A 19,906-nucleotide genomic window follows, 5' to 3' on the forward strand; every position below is an offset into this window, starting at 1 on the left:
CTCAAATGCTGAGATCTGCTTTATGCAGTTGATAACATGAATAGGAATATGAATGTAAAATTAATGAGGAGATGAGTTTAAAAATGTGGAAGTCCTAACAGCTACCTGTGCCAGCTTAAAAAATGAAACCAAGCTTGGGATGCTACTGGTAGCCCACAGACTTCTGACTTTTGATGTAATCAGCACTGACAAAATTAATTAATTAACATGGTATCCTTAAATTATAAAATTAATTTAAGGATACCATGTTAGCAAAACAGAGGCAAAACAGTAAAGATATTTGCTAAAACTGCTATACAGACAGAAGTTTTAAGAGAGAACTTCTTCAAATTGTGAACATTTAAATGTAAACACTCTTTGCCACAGAAGGAGAGTGGAAGAGTGAAATAAATAAGCAGAAAAAATATTATTTCTATTGTATAAGCTGAAAAAATGAAAAAAGTGAAAAAGTAAAGCAGTAAAATGTCAAGAAAAATTGGAATTAAACAGAACCAATCACAAAGTTTGATCTGTTACAGGAATCAGTTCAAATACTTGTTACACCTTGAGTTACATCCCTTAAAATGGTATTATTTTGGCCTTCTGTCTTGGTATCCTTCCACATCTGTTTGACTGGTCCATGCCTGGAGCTTGTATTGTGCTCCTGAAACCTGAGGTTAGTCAGGACCATATCTCTTTAAAAAAGGCCCCACACAGACAAAGAAAGAAAAAACCCAGGCTGGGAAGGGGGAGCTAAAGCCTCTGCTGCATTGGGCTGTTTGGATACATCGGCTGCAGCAGTGGTCACGCATCCCTCCGCAGCCTGCTGATTTTGCAAAAGAGGGGGCAAAGGATCATTTTGCAGCCCAGATGCTGCCAAACACAAGCAATCAATGGAAGGAATGGCACAATGAGCAGACAAGCATGTGGAAGCAGCTTATGAAGAAATAGTTAAATGCCGAGCTTTGTCCCAGCTGATGCCGTGATGTAAGTACGAGCTCGACAGCAGATCCTGTGGTCACTGCAGTTGTTTGTGGGAGATGTTTTATGGGTATCCTGATGCTTTTAGCACTTACAGCTGGAGAAAGCATTAACTCTGACTCATTTCATCGTGTATTTAAGCAAATAACTGTATTGTCTCTGTCTGCAGGGTTTTTGAGTGATTCACAGGCTGCAGTGTGTTGGTAGGGTGGGTGAAGAGCAGGACTGTGCACATGAGCTTATGCTCCTTTCCTGATGGCTTATCTGGGCTCTGCTCTATAGATGTGCTGGCAGATTGCTGCAGCACCACCCTCCCTGTGCAGAGGCCTCTTGCTGAATTTCAGCTCTGCCTTCAAGCACAGGGATGCACAATGCATTTTTTCACACTGCCTAGAATTATTTGCTATACAAACTTACTTCATGCCAAGCACTTTATTTTAATTTTTTTCTCATGTATGCAGTTGAAAGAAAGCTTATGAAATTTCAATGGCTCTGTGTGTTACTATCAGGAGACTAGCTCTTAACATAGCTCTCCCAAAGAGACTTTCAAGTATGATTTATTACTCGAAGGAATGTACACTTTCCTATTTTTGGACTGTTGCTAGCTGAATTAGATGTATATATTTTTAAATATAAGCCTTTTTCTTACAGAAATCCAATGTCTTTCTCTTTCCCAAATGATTTGCTGCTTTTTATTTTGCATATGCCCTAATGATCTAGTAATGATCCTGCTTTAAAAACAAGAGAAAAAGCAGGGCTAGGGCAAGTTTACTGCACTGCATTTCTCAGCAATTTTTTTGGAAATCAGACAAAATTTTTTATTGTAGGCAAAACTACACATATCAGCAGAGCTAAAGAAATGCAAGTAGTGAGTATTTCCTTGTTATTTCATGAGAATATTAATTTTGCTTTCACCTAAGTACTGCATAAAGCAGTGGTGATTTGCTCTAAGCCAGAGAATATCATCTATCTATTAGATGTCCTCTGTGGCTGCACCTTGGTGCTTAATGCAGCTCCTGCAGAAACTGCCGGGAGATCTCCCTCCAGCGTCGGTGTCGGGAAGGTGACAGCGGGGTGATGGTGACGAGCAGCCTGTGTGGGCCTGCTCAGGAGGGTGGGCAGCTGTTGCAAGGAGGAGCCTTCTTTTGTGCATCTCTTTTGGGCCCTGGCAGAGCTGCAGCTCCTGATGCTGGGGGCTGCAAGGTAATGCACTTCTGCCCCACCACACTGATCACCTCGGTGGGGATGTAGGAGCTTCCCCTGCACCAAGGAAACCAGAGGGAAATTTTACCATCATTGCTTTGGAAGTTGCCCTCACCTTGTATTCCCAGAGGTATAAGAGCTCCATCAGCTGTCTATTTGCAAAACAACTTCTTATTGCTTGCTATCAGAAACTGAATTATAAGAAGCCAAATTCATCCCTTAATGAGCTTATAGCAAATTACTGTTACCTAGGGAGTGCTCTGGCAGTGATTGTGAATGCTGAGGCTTGGTATTGTCAGTGTTCATCCTTGTCCCTTCCTCCTCTGTGTCAGGATTGTCACCCTCTCAACACCAAACAGAATTTCTGGTTGGAAACAGGATTTCCAAAGATTAAAAAAGTAATCATTTGCAAGAATACAAAAATTTAAGAAAACCCCTCAGTCCTACATAGAAAAGTTCTGTTCACCTACTGAAAATGTGCAGGACTATTGGATAAAATAGTTTTACAGGCTGCTTACTGTTGTGTAAAGACAGTGGGAAAAATTCAGCTCCTGTGTACTTCTATTGTTTTCAGCAGAATTACACTGGGGTGAGTTTGGTGCTTCTGGGGCCAACTCAAAAACCTTTTGTTTCTCTGTCCTTCTTTCTTGATTGTTTTCCTGTTTCTTAGATGGGAGTTTTTTATGACCTCCGAGGCAACAGGCACAGATTTATAAAGTATAATACAGAGGACCTAGATTCTCTGGTTTGGACCATATTTTCTTTCCGTTAATGGAAGCACAACGGCTTCCAGAAAAAACCTGATATATCACATTTCTAAAACTAGCCCATGTTCACTGACTTCAAATTTTTGGGGGCCCTTGGATCCTGCTCTCAAAAGCAGAGTTTCTAAAATACTGTATTACTTTTTATGTTAAAATATACAAAAGTGTAGGCTTTGAAAGGTAAAACAGCACTTTATTGAAGAGTTTAAACAGTGTCTAGTTGCTCAGTATGTATCAACCCCTGGAATAACACATAGAATTGAAAACGTGCATGTCATATTTTGAAATATTTGATTTTTTGGAAGAGCTAGTCTTTTTTGAAAAAAGTGTTAATTCACTCAGCAATATTTTTTGTTATACACACAATTATTAAGCAATTATTTCTGCCTCAGCTGAGAAATATAACAACTCATACAATTATTTGGTACAGTAGGTTGGCATTTTTCTTCTAAATGTGTATTTAATGGATATATTTGCACTTTAGCAGTCTTGAGCTAAATCTTTAAATGGGATGATCTAGTTCATTAGCATTTTTTGTCTTCTTTTTGATCAGTTTAGCAGAGGATGGTCATTGTTTGAAACTTTTAGCAAGTTGTTGGTTGTGATAGAGGTACACCAGAGCTGTGAGAAAGGAAGGTTTCACATTGTCTGTGAAGACCTTCATGTGTTCATGTGCAAAAAAATGTGTGGCCATGAAGATCAGACTAGAAATAAATGAAGCTTAGTTGTCTTCCCTAAAATTACCTGTAGAAACTTTCTCCACCCAGGTGAACCCAAAATAAGGCATTATTTCTGATGGGTGATGATAATGCTCATGAGAGAATGGGGCAGGTGTTTTGATCTCCTCTGGTGACCTCACAGGAGGGCATGAATGTGCCTCAGGCCCCTCTCAGTGGTGAGGTTTGGTTTCTTTTTTCTTACAGGAGAATGTTACAGCTGGCTGCATATACCAATCACCACCTATTTCAGATATGACAGCTGGTGGAAAATAGCAAAAGTCACTCTGGTTTCCCATGAGGGAAACAATGTTAGTGTTTCAATTGCTGTTTGGGATAGAGTTAATTTTCTTCCTGGTAGCTGGCACAGTGCTGTGTTTTGGATTTAGTATGAGAATGATGTTGATAACACACTGATGTAGTTGTTGCTAAGTAGTGCCTGCTCTAAATCAAGGACATTTCAGTTTCCCTTGCTCTGCCAACAAGGAGGTGCACTGGAAGCTGGGAGGCAGCACAAAGCAAGGACAGCTGAGCCAAACTAGCAAAAGGATATTCCTTACCACAGAATGTCATGTGCAGTATATAAGCTGGTGGCAGGGGCTGGTTGCTGCTGCCCAGGGATGGGCTGGGCAATTGTCAGCAACTGTGTTGTGCATCACTTGTTTCACTTGGGTTTTGTTTCTGTCTCTCTTTTTGTTGTATTCCTTTGCACAAACATTATTGTTATTATTGTTATTGCTATTGTTATTGCTGTTTAATTACATTTTTTAACCTATTTGCATCTCAACTGATGGGTTTCACCTTTCTGATTCTCCTCCTCATCCCACTGGGGGAAGATGGGTGAGCAAAGCATTTGTGAGGTACTAAATTGCCAGCTGGGATTAAACCACCACACAATTTTAGTTAAAGCTTCAGTGAAGCAAAAGGAACAGCTTGTACTTTTTCTCATTTTAGGAGAGGATAATTTACCTATCTCTTTGTTAGTCATATATGATGCAATGTGGAGCTCTGCAGAGGTAACAGCAAAATTATTGTCAGTTTTTAAATGATATAAACTGAGATCCTGGGGAATGTGATAGTTCCTTCAGAGTGGTCTGATGCTCTTTACAAGAAAACACTCGCTGTTGTCAAATCCTGCCCCATAAAATCATTCACACTAAGAAAGAAATTGCTAATGTCAGATGTCTGGAGACCTGCTGGGAGAGAAGGGGAATTTCAGGATTGTACCCTCAATCCTTGTGTGTGCTACCTGCATTTTCCCCATGAAATGCCTCCTGTAAACCTTCTCTTTCCTTCTCAAATTCCTCCCTCCATATTATTGTTTGTCTTCATACCAGGACAATTCCTACACAAACCACCACTTCTGACCAGCTCCCATGAGGTTTTTTGTAACAGCAGTGTCCCCAGCCTGCCCCAATGCTATGGCAGCACCTTGCATTTCTCCTACTCTCCAGGCCACAGATGTACTGCTAAATAAGAGGTAGGGAACTAAATTCTGCTCATGTCCTTAGCTCTCTGTGCTCAGAGGTGCAGCCAAGCTCCTGCCCGCATGTTCTGAGCCAGGCTCTCTGTCTAGTCTCTCTGTCTCTCCATGTGCAGGAGACAGAGCAAGATGTGCACTGGAGGATGATTTTTGCACTATAGAGTGATGTAGAGCCTCATTCCAGGTGCCAGCAGTTTTCAGCTCACTACCTTCATGCTCGTATTGGACTGGTGTTGGAAATGCTTCCCTGGATCTTGGCATTGGCTTGTGTTTCCCCACCCTGTGCCAGTCAGGATCTCAGCCTAATGCTATGGACCCACCACAGTGAAGCAGATTTAAGAGCTGAAGAACTTAAATTATTTAAATTGATATCTGGTTTGTTTTGGTTACTCCTGCCAATGGTAAAAACATCTTTTTGACTCATGCTTGTTGTTTGATGTTTATGCAATGTACGTATATGGACACAGAGACATCCCTCAAACAGCAGTAGTCGTGTGGAAAGCTCATCCCTTTAGGACCTACACAATCATATACAATAATCTATTTAGTTGTGTAGGTTAGCAAGCCCTTCCCTACCACAGAAAAATGGATATAAGATTTTTCGTATGTTGTGTGAGACATCCATAAAGATGGATTTATTGCAGTTTCTCATTAGCTGTGACAAGGATGATGTCAGATAAGTTGTGCATGCCCTGTTTTATAAATAAAAAATGAGAAGGAGCCTGTCTCCTCTTCAGCTAATGGATTAATGTTACAGCTGGATGGAAAAGCCACCAGCTTAATTTGTGGAACATAATGGAGGAACAAAATTGCTTAGACTCCCTTAAGTGTATTTATCCCAGGGCCTCCTGCTTGACCCTTTATCCTGATCTTTGGCATCTCTCTCATGTTGCAAAATCCAAGTAACAATGAAGTCTTACCATTTTCATAAAAAATGCCAAAAATAATAGAACAAATTGCACTGGGTTTTTTTGGTCAACCTAAACTCTATAATATAAAAATCTTCCACATACCCTTTCAGCATGGCTTCATTTATTAATTCTTAGCATAGCAACTGCAATCTAAAGTGTGCTTCTCATTTCTTTCTTTTTATTGTAGTGCTTGCAGAGAGAGCTTTGTTGTTATAAGCTCATCATTAATCATAATTTTCACTAATAAGGTGCAGTTTAATCAAGTAGTTCAAAACACTCTGCATACACTCGTGAATGCAGCTTTATTTATATATGCAGAACCTGATGCTTAATATAGCTCTCTATGAATAATGTTATGGCTGTTTGATGTGTTGAAAAGTCCATGTTCAGACCCTCAGTCATTTTCTTTCAGTATTAGACCACCTTTTTAGCATTTTTGATTGTGAGGGGGAAGAAAAAAGGGCATTAAAATGTCCCTCTAGAAAGTCCTGTGTAGAATTGGGTATGTTGTGAAGCAATGGAAGAGAAGGATGTGGTGTCAAATCATGGGCACAGCAAATCTTGGCAGAGTTTTAAAGAAGTTTTTCAACAACAGTTGCTGTCATGAGTGGCACCTGCTACATAAACAGGTGACATTTCAGTGCTTTGCACACTTGGTAGCATCTGTAAATGACTTGGATAGTCTCAGCTTTTAAAATATTTCCTCTGCACTGTCTTGGTATGCTGTATCAACCCAGATCTGTGTCCATCTCCTTGCTTCTGCAACATTTGGCATTCCTAGCTGAAAGCTTTCACCATAATGTGTCCAGTTTAGAGACAAGCTCCCCCCACTTATCAAGTAGAAATTAATACAGATGGATTCACTGCTTAAAAGCATACTAGTCATAGACAGAAAATGCCCTGCCATTTGTCATCAATTGTGGCTGACAAATGACATAAAGAAAAAAACACTTCTGGTCATGTCTGTCAAATCCTGTCCACACTTGTACAAGTAGATAGTGATCATAAAAATACCTTCCTGATTTTTTTATTAAGAAATTGGAGGAAATGAAGAGAAAGAGGATTTTTTTAAAATTAACATCAGTAACTAAAAAAAAAAAAAAAAAAAGTATTAGCCATGCAACAAACGCATCAGAAGTATTTCTGTTGGTATGAATACCCTTTGCCAGGTATATGAACAGAACTCATCAGAGCTGATCTCATTCTTGTGTCTGTTTCTGACACAGCTCCCTGTCCTTTGCAGCGAAGTTTGGCTGTTTAGCATGTGGAATTGTTTTGGAGAAAGACTATAGCCTGCAAAATATTCTCCACTTCTTACTCATGGACCTGGCTCTCTCCTTAACACCAGTCATGGAGACATGCAGGGTTAAGTCTGTGCTAGGAGGTTTGTGTTAAAGCAGTACCATTTTTACACAATGGAACCGTCATTATTTTAGGTCTTTTGACCTAAAACAAACCCCTGTTTCTTCAAAGTTCCTGCAAATCTCTCAAGATCACTGGGATAGTGGGCACAGAGACCTGGGAGAAGGGCTACCCCCTGGACACATGACCCAGATCTAGCCTGGTTATGACCTTGGGCACAGTGTGTATCTGATAAGCCAGTTTCTGCACCCAGGTAATGACAGGCACATGTACAAACCTGGGCTGGAGAGCAGCCCAGCAGAGAGGGATCTGGGGTTCGTGGTGAGCAGCAGCTCAGTGGGAGTCAGCAGTGAGCCCTGGCAGACAGGAGGGCAAAGGCCATCCCAGGGTGCATCAAACAGCATCACCAACTGGGCAAAAAAGGGAGCATTGATACACTTTTTCCATAGGTCAGGATCAGCCTGATCCAAAGTAATGTTTTGTTTTCTCTCCTCTCTGCACAGGTATGGTCTATTTGTTCAGGTGGCTGTGATGTATCTGTAGGTTCTGAATTATGTGATTCCTTCTAATAGTTGCAGATTTAGGGCCTTTATGCTAGATTTGGTACTGCAGTGCTACTGTATCAAACAAACAGTTGTTACAAAATATTTTGCTCCCTGGCCTAAGTCAGAGAGTCCTGTGGTAAGTCTGGGTGCAAGGCAAAACTGATGTGATTTGCTCTTCTTCTACCTTGAGCTGAACAGTCTTGTGGTACGCTCGGGTGCAAGGAAACAGAACAAAACCACCAACATCAACATTGAAATTCTCTGCCAGGTGACTGAACAATAGTGAGTTTCTGTTTCAGGAGAGCACATTAGGGTGTTTTGTCCTTAATGTATCTATTAATATTTGGTTTATAGCCTACATTTAGCAGATCTGGGATGCATGACTGCACCACTCACAATGCACAGAGGATCTGTAACTGCCCAGAACTCTTTTTCCCGGTATAAAGTACTAATTTCTGATTCATTAAAAATATTTCCTACAAAAACGGCAATTTCAGAAATGATCTAATTACTTCCCATTAGAGTAAATTAACTTTAATTCCTACCTCAGTTAGGGAATTTCAGTTTCTGCACCTTTTTTCCTACTAGCCATATCATCTTGGTTGCCATGTTGAATGCTAAAAATATCAGGGAATGCTACTTGCCTTTGCTACCTTGCTCTATACTAGTTTGAGAATGAGGCTGCCTAAGTAAAAAGGCCATATCTCAAATTGTACCCAGATATATTTGGAAGCTATTGCAGGGTAGGAGATGCCTTGTTCAGTGATCAAGTGCACTGCGCACAGCCTGCAGTCCAAAACTGCAGTCCTGATAAGATGAATCAGAGCTCAGTTTTGTCAGAGGTATTTCTGTCAGCAATACACATTTGTCTCACCTGGAGATCCCTCCAACTGGGGCTGTCTACATATCTCATCCCTCCCGAAGGACAGACTGACTTGGCAGGCTCATGATGTCATCAAGATTACCTCATCATAAGCTTTCCAGTAACCCAATGTAAAGAAAGGTTCTTCACAAGAATAATTGAGGCCAGGAGAAGTATTAGGAGAAGATTTGCCTTCATAAATGCTCCCTTGAGAATTGTTAATATTTTCCCCTCCATGAAAGTATTGGGAATATACTGTAGCTGTAGACACGAAATTCTCTCATCAGGCTTTTGTCAGCCAAATGCAGATTTCTGAGTTGTAGTCTAAGAATTTCCATCTAAGTCAAACTTTAACAAATGAGATACTGCAAAACACATTCATACAATCTATCAATAAATCAATCAATCACATTTATGTATATCTGATATAGGTTAGTGGTTTTGTGGCTTTTTAGTATCTTTGTGACTATCAATCTTTCCTGAATTCAAATAACTGTAAACAAAAGGAGGAACTTCCATATAATAATAGATATTCATTTGGTGAAAGCAAAAAGAAAAAAAACAACACCAAAACCCCCAAAAACAAAACAAAACAAAAAAAACCAAAACAAAAATCTCCCCCTCACAACCCTGATACCAAACTGTCCTTAGAAGACAGAATATCCAACTAAAACCACAACTACTCTTATCATCAGGCATATTTACTTCCTGGCCATCTGTGCTGCAAAGTGACCGCAGGGGAAGATGCTAGGCCAGAGAAAGCAGTGATGCCACCTATCATACTGATGGCATTCAGGGAACAGTAATGCCTAAGTCAAACTTCAATTAATTTTCTTCATTGAAGATAATTTTTTTCAAGATCTGAACCCATCTATCTTTCATTGAATTGTTGAAGTTAGATCAGTAACAATGTTTGGACATAGCCAAACCCTTCACTTAAGGGTAAAAACAAAAATAATTTTAGACACAATGTGTGAAAGGATAACTTTCCATATATGTGGATTACTTGTTATAATTACTTGGAGTTTGATTTATTTAGTAAGCAATAACATTTCCCAAGTGTATTTTTTTCTGCTTTAAACACTTGAATGTAAACAAAGAGTTATTTGTGTACATCTAAACCAAGTAAATCAAGTATTCTTATTTGGTATAGTTCAGTATACATAAGGCTGAACTGCCTGTTAGCTTACAGTGCAGGAGGCAATGCACAAGGAATTTGGATACCAAGATTAGGTATTCAGCATTTAGGGCATAACTGACCTTATAGTATATAACTATTCTAAGTTCATCTTTGGAATAAGTTCAGTTATTGTTTCAATTTAAGTGCTTATCTGCAAAGTGTACTTCAGATGCACTCTGAAGAACATATAACATGTATCTGTTATAATGGTTTTCTGTGTACAGCACAGTACAGTGCCCTTAAGCAACCAAGAAGGGTGTTTGGTTTTCCTGAAATATCAGGAAAACCAAACCTGACATTACATTCAGTAATGTCACAAAACAATAATTAAGGTGTGAATTTTCCAGGTTACTCTTGAAGAAAAGTGCTTGAAGGAGATTTATTTTAGCTAAATAAAAAAAAAATCTAAATTAAAAAAACAAAAAGAGAGACAAGGAAATCTGCAAAAGTACTCAGTTCCTTTCCTTCCTCTGGAATTGTATTTTCAGAGCACTTGATCAACTGCTTTTCCTTCCAGCTCTATATCATTTACAGAGACTGAGTTCAACAAAAACTATATAATTATTCTGAAATTTTAGTATTTTCAGTATAAGGGTTCAGTTCCTATCTTGTCCTTCAATTGGTTTCTCATCAGGGATTTGTGAGACTGACACCCTGCTGTTGGAAAATTCATAAACTCTTGCACTGGCCAGTTTCGACAGAACAGTGTGTTGCCATGGTGGTTGGTTCAGACAATAGAAATTAGTGTTCAGCTCAGACTTAGTGTCTTTAGAGCAAGAAAAGCTTATCTATTAAGCTGTGTATCTCTAAAGGGATCATATTCTGCAGTCAAGTCATAATTCATACGCTATTTTTTCCTCGGCCTAATAGCCCATTGTTTGTATCTTTGTGATTGCAGTGCTCTTTAGGCTTCTGTATTATGGTTCATGGGCAGTGTCAGTTGCCCATTTCATTGGAAAGCCCATTAAAAGATTCAGAACCAAAATAAGCAGAAATAGTTCTCCTTCTGCTTGTCCTTTTTTATGGCAATCATTTCAGACAAAAGGTCTTAAAATCCCCACATTTCTGGAAAACAGCAGTGAGGTCTTAACCACATGGCTCTTTCTTCTAGTTTTGTGGGTTTTTTAAACTTTTCCTTCAGCTGCTATGCATTGCTGAGAAATCACTTTGAGATATTGTCATTTGGTATCTGAGTTTACTTCATCAGGATTTGATGAAAGCATTCTTTATGCATAATTCAACCACATAGTCCCAGATGGTTACTGTGAGGTCATTTGAATACCATAGAATCAAACTTATTAATACTATTCCAAGTAATTTTTAGAATTTTCCTGATGTTGCATGTAATCATACTTCTTGAGTCACCTTTTCCATGGGTGAAGTATGGTAGGTCTTGTGTTAAGCACATTTACATTTTTAGAATTGTGTTGTTTTTGTTCCTGTAAGAAAGAAACAGATAAAGTTGGTACGAGACCTATTTTTTGTTTCAGTTAATTTGTTCTTTCAAGTCTGACACAAATTTCCTCAACTCCATGGCTTAAGATAATGGTCAGCTGATGTATTCATGCAGCATTGAGCTGTGAAGAGATACTGGATTAATCTGGAGAACAACAGGGCTGTCAGCTCTGCTTGCTGCAGTGCTGGATCGCTAGCACCAGGCTGCTTCTGGTTTTGGAGCTAGTGGCTACTCTGTTTGCTCAGGCAACTCTTAAATCTTTTCCAGTATATCCTACAAATGCATCCACACCAGAACTACTACTTACCTTTGTGCCTTCATTGATTGCTGTTGGAGGCTGTCTTTCCTTTAATAGTAAAGAAGTTTTCACAAAGAATACATTTCGGTGATGGTCAGATGACTGCCATGCTGGCAAAGAGCAGGACAGGGCCTTCACTCATCTTGAGGGAACTACAAAACCTTGCTGTAGATCATGGAAACACAGAATGTTCTGGGTTGGAAGAGACCTTTAAGATCATCCATTTCCAACCTCTGGCCATGGTCAGGGACACCTTCCACTAGACTAAGTTGCTCAAGGCCCCATCCAATTTTGCCTTGAAGGCATCCAGAGATGGAGCATCCACAGTTTCTGTGCCTCACCACCCTCACAGTAAAGAAATCTCTTCAGAGGTTCTTATCTACAGCTACTCTTCCATTTGAATCTATTCTCTCTTGTCCTGTCTCTACAGGCTCTTGTAAAAGCCCCTCTCCACATTTCTTGTAGGCTTCCTTTAGGCCACAATTAGGACACCATGAAGCCTTCCCTTTTCCAGGCTGAACAATTCCAATTCTCTCAGCCTTTCTTTGTAGGGAGGTGCACCATCCCTCTAATAATCTTGATGGTCTCCACTGTATTCACTCCAACAGATTCATGTCCTCCCTGTGCTGGTGCCCCAGAGCTGGTGCAGCCCTGCAGGTGGGCTCTGAGCAGAGCAGAGGGACAGAATCCCCTCCCTGGCCCTGCTGCCCACCATGGATGCAGCCCAGGACACGTTTGGCTCTCTGGGCTGTGGGAGCACACTGACAGCTCATGGCCATCCTAAGAAGAATAACTGGTGCTGGTCGTAAGAGGAATAACTGCTTCCTCTTCTTGGCCTTGGAAAGGGTAGGTACAAGTAATACTTGCTTCAAGAACTGACTGCAGCATCTGTCCTGATTTTCATCTGTTAAATATTTTTATCCTTGTATGTATGTTTGTGGTGCCTCATCAAAAAGCAACAATGCCTACTGTGAAAATGCATCGAATTCATCACACTCTAGAAAAAGGATCATTGTTACAGCTGCAAGCACTCTCTTCACTATATAAAAATCAACAAGGGCATAGCATTTTTATTGATTTTAATATGAATAGCATTAATGATATAGAATTTGTAGCATTAATATTATCAACTCTATAATTATTATTAAAGTATTGGCATTTTGGAATGCTTTCAGTATATTTTTAATCTTAAAATTCTATGTGATAAAGCATGAAAGCTCCTGTAATTCACAACAATATAAATGCAGAGCCATATATTTTGCTGATGGCATTGATTCCTATCTGCTGATGCTGTGGACTACTCATTGCAGTTGAAGTTGTTACACCAAAATGTCTAGACAATTAACATACTAAGGGCATATCTACTTTATTTCCAGCTTTTATAGCTTGCTGTCACATTATTGTATTTCACTGTATCAGGTCTGTCTCAAATTTCTGCTGAACAGGTATCTCTGAGAAGCAAGTCTTTACATTTGCGTGGTACCTGCAGTTGTGTGATGGTCCTGAATTTAATTTGATAGAAATTAATTTTGAACTCAGCTAGTAAAAGTTGTGTGTTGGCAGGAACAATTTGTGCTTTTAGACTGTCTAAAACATAAATTAAGCATTAGCTGCTGCAGTATTTTGTCCACAAATTTCCTACTCAAAACTTTGGATGGTGTTCAGTAATTCTGATGGTTCTGTATTTTTTTTCCTATGCTGCTGGATGGACTTAAGAATTTTGATTTAGGCATTATCAATGTGGAAAGAAACTCAGTGTATTTCATTTAGACTGATCCTAACATTAATTAGGATGGAAGAGGAGTGAATAGATAGATAGTCAGACAACCACAAATGTTTTTTAAAACAAAAATTTCTGTAGCAGAATATATATATATATATATATATATATATATATACACACACATATCCACCTACCTGGTTTGGAGGCAAAATTAGGTATTTGTGTAGCTATACTTGTGGTTCCTACCTACAACTAATCACAGGCATCCACAAAGTTGAAGATTTTTTTGCACTTTGACTGCTAAACCTCCTCCCCCAAAATTCAATTAAAGACACACATAAAATCCTCCAGCAAGGGTGTTTTATCCTAAAAGGTAATAAATTTCACAGCAGAAAATTGGCATAGGTGTTGATTATAACTGGCTTTTTTCTCCTCCAGGAGAGATTTATGGTTGGCTATAGCAATAAATTCAATTAGAGACTGCTCTCAGATGCTGCAGCTCAGTATCATATAAAAGTATAAGGTAACCTGTATGACCAGCTCAGGCACTGGGGAAGTGTAAGGTCAGTAAGTTAAGTGTACCAGGATAAATCTGTATCTGGTATCTGCCAGCCAAGTTGGCTCTCTTTCTTTCCATGGGAGACAACATAGACATGACTGTGTTGAAATCTTTCTAGGATTGTAACGTGATCTGGTACCAAACTTTTGGTCACATCTATGCTGGCAAGACCAAGCACCTTCGAGGACTACTGGAATTATTTGCTGGTGTAGAGATGTCAGTTCACACTGTGCTAGAATGTGCTTTTCTGCTAAGCAAAGTATTTATTGTATCAATAATTTTAGGCTGTTTTTAGGTAATTTGAACCTCTCAATTTTCTGAACAAGTTGTCATTGTCAAAAATTTTAGAAGATACATTTGTTTTCCAAGCATGTGTCAGTACCAAGAAAAGTAACATATCAAGGGGGCAACATAATAAAGGACAATCTTTGAGAGACCAAGTCTAGAAATAGAATGGAGTCTGAGAAAGTGTGTCACTCACTAATTATGGAGAAGCTGTCTCCTAAAGTCATAATTAGCTTTCTATTACTTTCTATTATAACGTATTTTTCCTTTATCATTCCTCAAGGCAATTGAAGCTGCTCAAATAACTTGAAATACTTTTCATGTGTGATTTTTTTCTAATGACATTTTAGAGGAACTGGTATAAGCTACCCTTATCTTCTATAGGTACACACACAGTGCTTGGGTCTCTTGAGCCTGGCTTTCCACTGCAGCCAAAAAGCTTCCCTTAGTGCTCCCCTCCAACTGCAACCCATTATGCAGCTGGGCTGCAATCCTTTTGCTCTCTTTGAAATCATTCACATCTGGGAAAATGGGGCTGGATTTGCAAGGCTCTTTGCTTCTGTCTTTATTATTTAAGTATAACTTAAGGGTAGACTTTTCTTTTGTTTATAAGGTAGATATACATCTCAGCATCCACAGAAAGAGAAATTTATATTGAGGCAACTTAAAAACATTATGTTAACTTAAATTCTTCATAATGCTTATCACAGTAAATATGCATTCAGGAGTCATACATTTCAACATTTTTTTTAATGAGTAGGTAAAATCCTTAAGTATTTAAAAAACCCTAGTATCTAAGCTACAGATTCTACTTCCCTTTCTTTCACACAATTTGTATTTCAGTATCATGCTTACGTCTAATTAATATTTTGCAATTTAGCCACAGTTGGTTTTCTTTCTGGGTCAGGAAGGAATGTCTGTGCATTGCTGTTTGAAGGGGGACATAGGCAACTGCACATTATGAAAAGACTTTCCAACACTGTCAGAGGCTCAGAGAAGGATTTACATTTGCACAGATGCAGAACAATAATTGAACATCATTGTCAGGACTCCCAGCTCTCTAAAACTCATCTTCCTTGGGTAATAACTTAATAGTGAAGTATGTTGTTTTCTGCAGCTTGACAGCACACACCTTGCCTCACTTGTACACTGTTCTGGTGCTACAGAAATTCAGTGGAAATAGTTCCCAAAGGTAGCATAGGGTAGATGTTGACCTATATAGCTTGGGACTGGGGATTAGCTGGGAAGAGTTTGAATCCTCCCAGTGAAAAGTCAGTGCAAACTAGTTAACCTCTTCCCCTAGCTGCAAGCCATTTGAATAGAGGGGCAAAATCCTTCTCCATGAAATCTCTGCCCAGCCTGTTACTTTCCTTGATGGCATAGTTTTATATCCAGACTGTAATATCTAGTGTAGAGGAATATATATCCTAGAACAGTTGCCAGTTTTACTGGTTTTGGCTGGGATAGAGTTAATTTTCTTCCTAGTAGCTGGTACAGCATTGTGGTTTTGAATTTAGTATGAGAATAATGTTGATAACTTGCTGATGTTGCTTGTTGCTGCTTACTCTAAATCAAGGTTTTTCAGTTTTCTGTGCTTTGACAGCAAGGAGCGGCACAAGAAACTGGGAGGGAACAGAGCCAGGGCAGCTAAGCCCAAAGGGGTTGAAGGAATGTTCTAGACCATAGAATGTCAGGCTGACTGTATAAACTGGGATGTACTGGCCATGAGGGATGGATCTCTGCTCAGGGATGGGCTGGGCATTGATCAGTGTGTGGTAAGCAATTGTTTTGTGCATCACTTTTCTTTCTCGGATATTATTTCTGGCTCTCTTTTTGTTGTATTTCTTTGCATTGCCATTACTTCACTCTTATTAATATTAATGATAGTATTTTCACTTATTAAGCTGTTCTTATCTCAACCCACAGATTTTACCTTTTTCCCTGGTTCTGCTCCCCATCCCACTGGGAGAGAGTGAGCAGCTGCTGGGTGCTTAGTTGCCAGCTGGCATTAAGCCATGACACCCATTCAGTCCAGCATGCTTGCAGCTCTGCGTGTTTGTCACCGAGCTGACTGCATGGTATTAAACTGGAGGAGAAGCAGGAAACCTCACTGCTCTGTGTCAGCTCTCCCTCCGTGTGCCTACAAGCAATGCATGAGGCAGTTTATAATTAGTATCATGACTCACTCCATACTGGTAACTGCAACTATGCCCTCAAAGGAAATGGCTTTTTCATACCCTTCAGCTCAACTCTTTCTGCATGAATGACCCTCCCCTTTTCCCTTGTGTTCCTTCTTCCAGAACTCCTGACCTGATGTTAAGAAGTATCTTCTAGCAGGTGGGATGAAGAAGACATGTCAGACTTTGGGCTTCACTGATACACTTCCAACTGTGCCTGCTTCCAGAAAAAAAGAAGACAGCAGAAACATCAGCTTCCAGAATTCCATGCCTTTTCTAGAAGATAAATAGAAATCAATAGCACAAGAATATAGCCTGAATTCAGGCTAAATTAGAGAAACTGAAGAAGACCTCCTTGGTTTCTGAGATCTGTTCTTGATTATAAGAGAATGAACTTCTGTGAACAAATAAGCAAGTGGCTTTAAAAGAAAACTGGAGAAGTAGCAAACGGTGATGCACAGAGACATCTTGGGCAGAAAAGGGATGGAGTGAATACTGAATTGACTTTCATATGCTTGGGCTTTCTGGTGTCCACTGAAGAGATGATAAGCAAAAAGGATTAAAAAATAACTTTCTAATTTATAAATCCAATATCTGCTTCATGTTCCTATCAAGAAGATATCAAAGAAAAAGAGACAATGGAGATCGAGGATAAGAACAGGTAAAAAAGCACTAACCAAGCAAAAGAATTTACTGTTAGGCTGGCATGCTCTTGCTCAAACATCCATGGTCAGTAATTTAAAGAAGTCTGAAACTTGGCTAGTGTTTGGATAAAATTGCTATTTTTAAAGGTGAAATTATTTTCTTAAATTACAAAATATTCTATAGGTGCCAGGTTCTGCTGCATTTCCTTATGAATTGTCTCCATGAAATTAATGAGAACTGCTTGAAAAGACTCCTGTGTTTAAAGGGTTCATAGTCTAACTTTCAATTTACAGTCCATTCACTATAGCACTTTTTGTAAACAAGTGAAAGTTTCCTTCCTGTGCTTGCCTAACTCAGAATTCAACAGATTGTTTCACTGGGATGAATGTATATTCTTGCCAACACCTAAAATGCAAAGCAAGTTCTTTGTGCCAACAGTGTTTACACAAAGTTAATAAGTGTTTACTTGTTGTAAACACTTACAAAACATAAAGTTGTAATTAGAAATGTTCTTATTTCAGTGGCCCTGCAGGAAGAAGACAGCTTCCACCCTCAGCCTTGCAATCTGCAGATTCCCCCTTGAGGTTCTTTAATGTATAGACTCTGTTTTTTCCTGTGTGTTAAGAAGGTGGGCTTTGCATTGTGTTAGACAGTGGCTGTTAGCAATAGCTGACTACTCTTTCAGGATCTGTTCCATTGGCTCCCTGGGTAATTCTGTGAAAACTCATGGAAGTTATATATGTCCATTGCCATTGACTGTGGGATAGAAAATCTGGGGCTTTGAATCTCTCTTTTTTTGCAGGTTAGTTAACTAGGCTCTTCTAATGCAAATCTTATACATCTGGGCATCTCTGAGGATTTTTTCACTTCTCTGTGTTTACCCAGAAGAGGATGACCTGTGTGCTTTCTTCCCCTTTTCCTCCCTTCCTCTTATTAGCCTTACATGTGACTCATGTTTCTTCTTCTGTGCCACCTGTCCTTCTGTTTTCTGAAGCATAAATTGTAGCTTGTATTTCTCTATGGAATTGTGTTATGAGCGAGACAGAACTGATACAGAGGTGGAAAAGAGCTATGATTATCTGGAAGGATATTGCTGGATATCATCCACTATCTGATGAAGAGATATTTGTAGAAGTGCTCAAAGTTGTGGTTTTTCACAATTATTAAAACTACTTGTCTTGTATTTCCTTCTATTTTGTATTCTAGTTTTCTCTAAATACAAAGGACTCTGTTCACTGATGCCTAGAAAATGTTATGAAACTTTGAAGTATTATTAGATGTAATATTCAGCAAAAATAGAGATCAATAAATACTACTTAAAATGTTTAATACATGTGTAATCTGGACCATTTTAGTTAATGAGTTGATTTTCCTTAGTGGAAAGATAGTAGCTTCATTAACTCTGAAATTAAAATAGGAAAAATGTTTTAAAGTAGTATGGAAAAACCCCAGCTTTGATAACCTGATGAATCTGTGTCCTCAACGGAGGAAAAAACCCTAGGCCTGCATTAATGAAGGTGTTTAGGAGCCTACATTAGGTCCTGAAATCAATTTGCAAATTTAGGCTCTGCTCTTTTGATGTTTCAAGGTTAAAGTGGATGTTCTAAATCTGGCCCTTTTATTGGCACCAAAGGCCAAAAGAAAATACCACCAGTAATTTAACATATTGCTTATTAAAAATTGTATGCCAACAGCAGCTCTTGCAATACTGCACTCCCTCCTATTGCAATCCCTGAAGAGTAATTGAGGAGTCTATTTTTATAATTTGGTATAATCTTTTGCGTAATTTGAAATGTCAAACATTTTGTACTGGTATTTTGTTATTTGTACCATCTGGAATTGAAAACTCTGCGATTCTCAGCAATTCAAATTTGTGGAGTAATGGTTACTGCTCTATAGTTGAGTTGTCTCCTCAAGGACTTAGCTTAAAGTAGTGTTTTCTTAAGGGTGGATCAAAGAGGAAATTTTACTTCAGCATTTGAGATTTTGAAATCTTGTAATTTATTTTTGCCTTCTTGCTTTGCTCCTTATTTGCAAAGAAAAAACTGAAACAACTTTTATAGGTTTTTAAACTATTTTCCATTAGAATTTGCTTAGTGCCATCAAGGAACTCACTTGGCCATTAAAGCAAATCCCAGAGAGATCAAAATCATTAGATGAAAATAAATATCTGTTCCTGGTCTCTGTGCCCTTAAAGGTTTTGCTCATTTCTAGTACTATTCAAAAAATCCCGTTCTGTTGATATTTGACTTTTATAAACATGTCAGCTTGAAGAAGGAATAATACTTCAGTTCTTCAATGTTTGACTAAGCTATGATCCTGTAGATATTTTGCTTAGAAACTGCTAATAATGGTTTCACATGAGGGGTGCAAAGTAGGAGTATTTCTGTAAACTCACTGCACCAATCTAAAATAAATAGTTTCATCAAATTATCCAATTTGTGTAACAGATCTGAGGAAAAATGAGACATTTGTTTGAATCAAACACTTCACATGTCATAGGTTGGGGGTTTTTTTTGGCCATTTGTACTAGATAGAATTCTAGCTAGAGAAAGATCAGATGTTTTCTGTTAGTGGAGCAATTCAAATGAAACAGAAACTGTACAGTAAGGGGTGGCTTGCCAATGACTAGCACATGTGTCATCAACAAATGGTAGGCTTATTTTCAAACTTCTTGAAAAGAAGTTGCATTAGTAAAGCAAGGGCATAGCAAGCTCCTGGCAGTGACTATGGACCAATGCAATCTGTAATCTCTGACTGCTGGGACATACATACAG

The 19,906-nt window shown here is 38.9% G+C and overlaps 1 protein-coding gene across 1 annotated transcript in view; it reads left to right on the forward strand.

Annotated features, from left to right (window-relative positions):
- Positions 1-712: 712 nt before the first annotated feature.
- SACS (sacsin molecular chaperone) overlaps positions 713-19,906 on the forward strand; it is a 58,052-nt gene continuing 38,858 nt past the window's right edge. Inside the window, exons 1-2 of the mRNA XM_077173873.1 lie at positions 713-966; positions 16,608-17,145. Of these exons, the coding sequence (XP_077029988.1) occupies positions 17,123-17,145 (23 nt within the window). The 5' untranslated portion in view covers positions 713-966; positions 16,608-17,122. The remainder of the gene's footprint in view (positions 967-16,607; positions 17,146-19,906) is intronic.

The sequence above is a fragment of the Agelaius phoeniceus genome, chromosome 2, assembly GCF_051311805.1.
Source record: "Agelaius phoeniceus isolate bAgePho1 chromosome 2, bAgePho1.hap1, whole genome shotgun sequence".
Classification (NCBI taxonomy): domain Eukaryota; kingdom Metazoa; phylum Chordata; class Aves; order Passeriformes; family Icteridae; genus Agelaius; species Agelaius phoeniceus.